The sequence below is a fragment of the Parasteatoda tepidariorum genome, chromosome 4, assembly GCF_982258835.1.
Source record: "Parasteatoda tepidariorum strain Cologne lab strain chromosome 4, Ptep-v5.0, whole genome shotgun sequence".
NCBI lineage: Eukaryota > Metazoa > Arthropoda > Arachnida > Araneae > Theridiidae > Parasteatoda > Parasteatoda tepidariorum.
Genome location: NC_141758.1, coordinates 44,551,416 through 44,558,434, shown reverse-complemented (window position 1 = coordinate 44,558,434; position 7,019 = coordinate 44,551,416). Strand labels below are relative to the sequence as shown.

The window sequence follows — 7,019 nt, the reverse complement described above, 5'->3', positions numbered from 1 at the left end:
TATAACCTATGGAAAAATACGCAATTAATAATTTCTGCTCATGAAAAAAATTTAAATGGCAGAGAAAGTTAAGAAAAGCAGATCACAAGGATGGTGAAGAAGCATTACTGAAGTGGTTCACCAATCGAAGAAGCGCAATCTTCCAGTATCTGGACAAATGCCGATGAATTTACAAAGCGATTTTATGAGACTACTTTTATGTGCGCGAATGGCAGGTTAGACACGTTTAAAAAGCGGAATATCAGAAATTCAGGAAAAATCATCTGAGAGTCGGGAAGTGTTTCCATATCTGATGTTGAGGATTACTCATCAGCTAAAGATTACTATTTTTCTTCAAGGGACATTATGCATAATAATGTATCAAAAAACATACCTTCAAAAACTTGTACTCATCACCCAATCAAATTTACTACTCAGTTCATCCATCTTTGAAGCTGCTTAAGAAGTGATAAATTATCTGTCATTTAGTAGAAACAAGGGAGACCACATGAAAGTGATTGATATCACCCCATATCATATATAAAGCATGCATTTTAAACAGAAAAAATTTTAAAAAGATCTGCAAGTTAGAAATGGAATAAATAAAATCTATTTTACTCTTATCAGAGAAATGAATCATAAAAAGAGAGTATAAAGAAAAGAAATTGTAAGATTGTCTGCAACTTATTTGAAAAAGATAAAATTAAAAAATGTTCACACATTCATAACAAATAGAACTACAACAAAATGTAATCAAGCAATACAAAACGGCTATGAATTTATGCTTGTTCAGCAAATTTTTTAGTATTCAATAAGCACTGAAATTAAGATAATTCTTAAATGAACATAATAATAAAAACTAAACATACCTAACATAATTAATAACTAAGTTAACATAATCGTGAACTAAAATCAAAAATGGTGATATACTATTTTAAAATCTAATACTAATGTATGTGTATGAAAAAAATATTAAGAATTCATTTAAAATAATTTTATTATACAATCACAATTTTAACAACTAATATATGAGCATTTTTTTTTTCAAAATATTTATTATTGTACATGTATCCCTAAACAAAATGAACACGTAACTACAGTGACAATAAAAGTAACTACAGCTGTTTTTATAATTCGGAACCAAATTTGATTGTTGCTACATTTCTAGTACTTCATTTAAAATGTAAGCTATATCATTTATAATTGAGTGATAAAATAAAATTATAGTTGTTAACTTAAAGTATATTAAAATTTTTTAAAAGATTAAACCAAATTTATTCATTACAATTTTAAAATACATCCAAATTCCAGTAATCAAAATTTTATAATACAACTAATAATATATCATCAATATTAGAAAACTTTAGAAATTTTCTGGTAAAAATTTATATTTATAGAATATTAATTATTAAAACACGCGAGTAGAAGAAGTTTTCAAAATTGTGTAAAGTTTCGTTATTTTTATATTCTGTATATGTTCGAGTTTAGTCAAACCATTGTGTCACAAAATTGTCAAGAATATTTTAATATAAATTAAGTCATTATGTATGTAAAAAGTAAACAATTTTGTAACAAAACTTTTTTTTTTACCTAAACATGGTAATTCAGTAAAAATTATAAAATGCAGAATAGTAAAAATTTTTAAAAACATGAAAACAGTTGGAATTTTTAGAGCCTATGTGTAACTTACAAAATGATTGAAAAGTATGACTTAATGTTATTTTCTTGAATAGATATGATTCTAATGCTTATTTAGTATTAATAGTAAATTAAATTATGAGAAGGCAACTATTAGATAAAATAATCTATCATTTTTTGCATTAAATTTTATTTTTAGCATATTAAAATTTTTAAAAGCTTTCAAATTTTTTGCTTCCGAAAAATTTATCTAAATTTTATTCAGCATTTAACTAGTAAAATTGATAAAATAAGAAGTGTTTCATATGAAAACAATCAAAAAAATTCTAAATTTTATTGCAATAATTAAGACCTTTAATTTCATTTTTAAAAGTTTTTCTAATTGGGGTTTAACTTCTTTTCTTGTATGTAACTGACTCAAAAATCTTAAAACAAAGTAAACAATTGTGAAGTTTTAATAATTTTGACTATTTATAAGAATATCTTATGATATTCCTATTTGTATTCAATATTAATGGAAAGCAGTATGCACTTTTTTTTAAATTCTAATCAACACTTTGAACTGGGTGTTAAAATTTTAAAGATGGGACTGAAGGAATACAACCTCAAATTTGTTTATTTATTTAGTCTGTGTAACAAAATAACCTTATTATAAAAATATGATCATGAACAAGTTATATTTCAAGGAAAAACACAACCCTCATTTGAACAAACCAGTGCACAAGAATATATAGCTGTACTTGATTATACATTATAATATATTGCAATACACTTATTTGTCTACAATAAATGTATATTTAAACATCAGTTTGAATTTCTTTATCACTCATTTCAGGTGTATTTAGTGGGTTATGCAAAGATCCAAAAGTTTTACTTATGTCGAGTAGTTCTCGCAAACCATAGTTTTCTGTTACCAGTTCAGTCAGCTTTTCAATTTCATTAATATAACTAACATCATCAATCTTCACAGCTTGCTTCATAACATCTGCTATTTCACAAATATTATCGGCCATTTTTTGCAGTTCCTGAAAAATATCAATGCATTCGTCATGGCATAAATTAAAATATTTGAATAACTTAGTTTATGAGTATTTTTATATTGACATTAAGAATGTTTTTCTTAAGATATGATAAAACTTAAAAGTAGAATTCTGCAATTAATAACTATTATTAGATACATTTTAAAAACTACACTATGTCATAAACATTAATAAGTAAAAAATAAAAGTATGCATAGGTTGTGAATTTAAATAAGCTGAACAAATTTCTTAAGATCTTAGCAAATTACAGGGTTGCCACTCAAATCTGAAAAAAAAATTCCCTGTGTTTTCCCTGTACATATTATACGCAATATATTAAGAAGAAAGAACAATTACTGTGCTCTTGTGTGAGCTATATTGGGATAACTATATTAGTTTTAATTGCTGGAAAAACAGCTGAGCATACTTAAATAATGCTATAATAAGTGAAATAGTTTAGTATAGCTGAAATATGGTTAAATATCCCATAGATCAAAATTCCCTGCATTTTCCCTGTTATTTTAGGTGATTTTTAAATTCCCTATATATTCCAAGTTTTCCCTGTTCTCCCGGTGGAGTGGCAACCCTAAGTTAGTAAATTCTCTTGATTTTCAAGTCTTAATTTTCCAAATGTCAATGGTTATGATCTTAACCACATAGGTTTGATCATAAGCTTAAACCAAAAAGTAAATGTGTTAAGTTATAAAGCCTAGCAAAGTTCAGTCCAACATTCATAAAAAAATTTTATTTGAAGAGCATAAAAGAAAAACATTGAAAGATGGGAAAGTTTTAAATTGTTTTTACAATCCGTATTCTTTAAAGTAGGCAGCATGAACCCTTAAAAGGCAACAAAAAAAAAAGTTACTTCATATGGCAGATAATTAAAACAATATCTAAAGCAATATTTAACAGCAGCAAGAAACATGCTGTTTGATCACAACTTCTGATAACTATAAAATTTATGGCTTAACTTGCTAAATTTGTGTTCATATTATCAGGCTGGACAAAACAACACCCCCCCCTCCCCCCCAAAGATACTTCAGTCATTTTTGATTTAGTTTTATATTTTAATTTTGCATGAGAGTTTTTTTTTAATTCAGCTTTAGTGAAACAAAAATGAATAGTTGAAATTAAATGGCTCATTTAAATTATATCAAGTGAAATTTTGGGCATAAAAACATAGACTGTGGAGATGCGACATGCATTTTTTGATGGACAAAATTTCTAAAAACGGCTGATTCGTTTTTCAACAATGCTGAATATTTCACAAAAACAGATAATTTTTCATAAATGGAGGAAATTGATTTAATTTTAATCACTGCACTCTGCTTAGAATAGATATTTCAGAAAATGCAAAAATTCTACCTAATTATATATCAACATCTAAGTTCGTAGTGAAATTCTGATTAATAAAAACAATAATTTTCAGATGGATTTAATATCTGTTCTTAAAAAGAACAGATACTTTACTTTTCCATCTTAATTAAAGGAACATTAATACGCTCTTAAAACAAGAGGGATGCATTTCAATTAATGCATGAAGTTAATTTATCTTTAATTATTTGGAAGTTTTAATTAAAATACACTTTATAATTACTTTGCTTTTCAAATTAAAACCTATTGAGATAGTGCTGTAAATTTTGAAAAAACCCACCTCGGAAAAAGTGGGCTTTCTCAAATGGAAGAAGAAAACCTGGACAGGTTTTTTCGAACTCCATCCACTTTGATAAACAATGGCTAAGAGCCTCACAAAAAGTTACATGTAAGGCTCTAGTTTTACACTATTTGGCTCTTCGGCTTGAACATGACAAACAAGAGAAGCTTAACATATAACATAAAATTGGTTATGAATTAAAGTGCCTAAATTTAGATTGACACAACTTGTGAAATAAAGAAATCTATTTAAAAATGATAATTATTAAGTTTAGTAATTCTAACAGCTTCTAAAAATTTTTTATCCATTTTATGAACAGTTTAACTCACCTGAGAATTATTCATATAGCTGCCATCATTTTTGAGTGAGCAAGAATTTACTAATTCTGTAACCTGTTGCCTATATTTGCTCATAATTAATTCCAATACTGATTGATGTTCTTCTAGCATATCCCTGAGTTCTTTGTTTTCCTGTAGTAGATCTTTTATATGTTTATTTTCCTGTTGTGCATTAAAAACAATTGGTGGTCGCACCTGGTTAGCCATATTTTGATCATTCACTTCTTCGTTATACTAAAAAAATATATGATATGAGATAAATTACGGCGTAATACTATTAGTACAAAAAAAATGATAGAAAATTTTCTCACAAAAATTATATATGAAATATAAAACAACATTATATACAAAAATTATAATTTGTGATAAAGTTTACTGAATACAGTAAAAGTCTAATACAGTGACAACTTAAAATTGCAACTGAAATTGTCATTAGAGTAATTTTTTTGTTGTTAGCAAATGCACATAACTAATGTTAAAATAGCAATAGAAAAACTAAAATAAACATATTTACCTCTTTTTTTTTATTTTTAACATGTTTTTATTTAATATATATCATTAATGTATACATTTATAAATATATCGCATTTGCCTACAAATTTTAGACTCGACTAGGAGTTTTTATGTAACAATCCTGGAGTGTATTTGAAATATTAAGATTTATAATTAAATAAAGATTGAATTAATCCTAATATCTTACTTTGTTTACTTATTTACTTGGCAGAGTTGTTTAATTATTTAATTTGCTGTTATAAAATTGTACTATTGAACTACACAGAACCTTTGTTTCAGTTTATTTTAATATTTTTCAAAACAATCTAATTTTACATTATAATATAATGGAATAGTTCTGACTTATTATATAAATCTTTAAAACTCAAAACATTTTTTACTAAGAGACAAATATTAATTTGACTATTAATAGTAACTTTATTTATGCTTAAATAAATTATTTAAGCTTATGATTTTAGATTATTGTTTATTTTAAATTACTCTCAATAATTTTCGTTTTATTTTTAATACTTTTTTAAGGATTTACCGAAAGAATCATCTGCACAATTCCACAATTTAATTACAGGATTGTGTTTTTTAATTTACTACATTGCTACAAAGATTTAAATTTTTACTATACTCGTACTAAAAAGGGGTTAGATAATAAGGACTTATTACACAATATTAATAAACAAATTAATATTCCTAGAAATAATTTAATAGCTTATTACTAATTGATTATTAAATAATTAATGTAATTTATACTTTAAAAAAAAACAAGTTCAATAATTAAATAACATAATAAAACAAAATGAACAAAACATAAATAAATTTAGCTGTTTTTGTTATTATTTAGAATATTCGTAAACAAATTCTGCTGTTCGTCATTTTATATGCTATTTAAAAAGGAAACGCACACATAAAATTAGACTCTACTTAGCTTATATTATTTTAACAAAAACACATAAAAAAATAATGCAAATACATATTCAATTCATTTAAGGACACACATATAAAAAGTCAATTAGGTTAGAACACAAATATTTTTTAAAAATATAATTAAATTTTTTAAATAAATGAGAAGTTGTTTCAATATACTACCAGAAGTTATTTCAACGCTTAATAAATTCGATGATGAGCAATAGTCAACAATGCTTGTTAAATTCTACGTGGTAAACTTTGGAGTAAAAATAATACGGAAACACAAAGGTAAATGGAGCGTGACATTACGATACCAAAACATATCCAGATAAAATATAATAAATTATAATTTATATGATTAATTTAAATATATCTCACTTCTTTCATGGCATCTATATTTTTATAAAGAGTTTGTGTTTGCTGAATAATATTGTCCGCACTTGATTCGTGCTCTCGAAGACGATTGACAAGTCGCTTTGCATCGTTCAAAATCTGATGAACCGTAACGGACATTGTGCTAAAGTAAATTAATATATAATTAACATTCGTATTTCACAAAAACAACAAATGAGTTTTATAATCATTTAGAAAAGGGCAAAAAAAAAGGAAGAAAAACATCTTACTATGAGCAGACGAAAAGAGAAATATTTATAAGATACGACGAAGCATTTAACTCTGATTTTTGATTACGAGCTGATTAAGAAAATAAGTTTTTAAAAAATAACATTAATGTTATAGAGTGAAAGTAATCAGTTATATTTTAGTTAATAGTTGAAATTAAACTATTTTCGAGAAACTAAAACTAATTTAGGAATTTGTAAACTCAAGTTGAATCAAAGTTGCAGTTAATATTTTATTTAGACTGATTCAGATATTGGCTCTGAAGGGTTATTCTCACTAAATTTGATTTTTTTCTTTTTCCGCTTGCGAGTTTTCCGCAGGTCAATGTTTTCCACCAGCAGGTTCTCAGTCGTATTC

General features: G+C 25.6%; 1 protein-coding gene across 1 annotated transcript; it reads right to left on the bottom strand.

Annotated features, from left to right (window-relative positions):
* Window positions 1-958: 958 nt before the first annotated feature.
* Window positions 959-7,019, bottom strand: LOC107447454 (FGFR1 oncogene partner 2 homolog). Its single transcript, XM_016062374.4, has 4 exons — window positions 6,665-7,019; window positions 6,420-6,558; window positions 4,620-4,862; window positions 959-2,642 (listed from the first exon to the last, which is right to left on the bottom strand). The coding sequence occupies exons 2-4, from the start codon at window positions 6,552-6,554 to the stop codon at window positions 2,415-2,417; spliced, it is 606 nt and encodes a 201-aa protein (XP_015917860.1). The 5' UTR covers window positions 6,555-6,558; window positions 6,665-7,019; the 3' UTR covers window positions 959-2,414.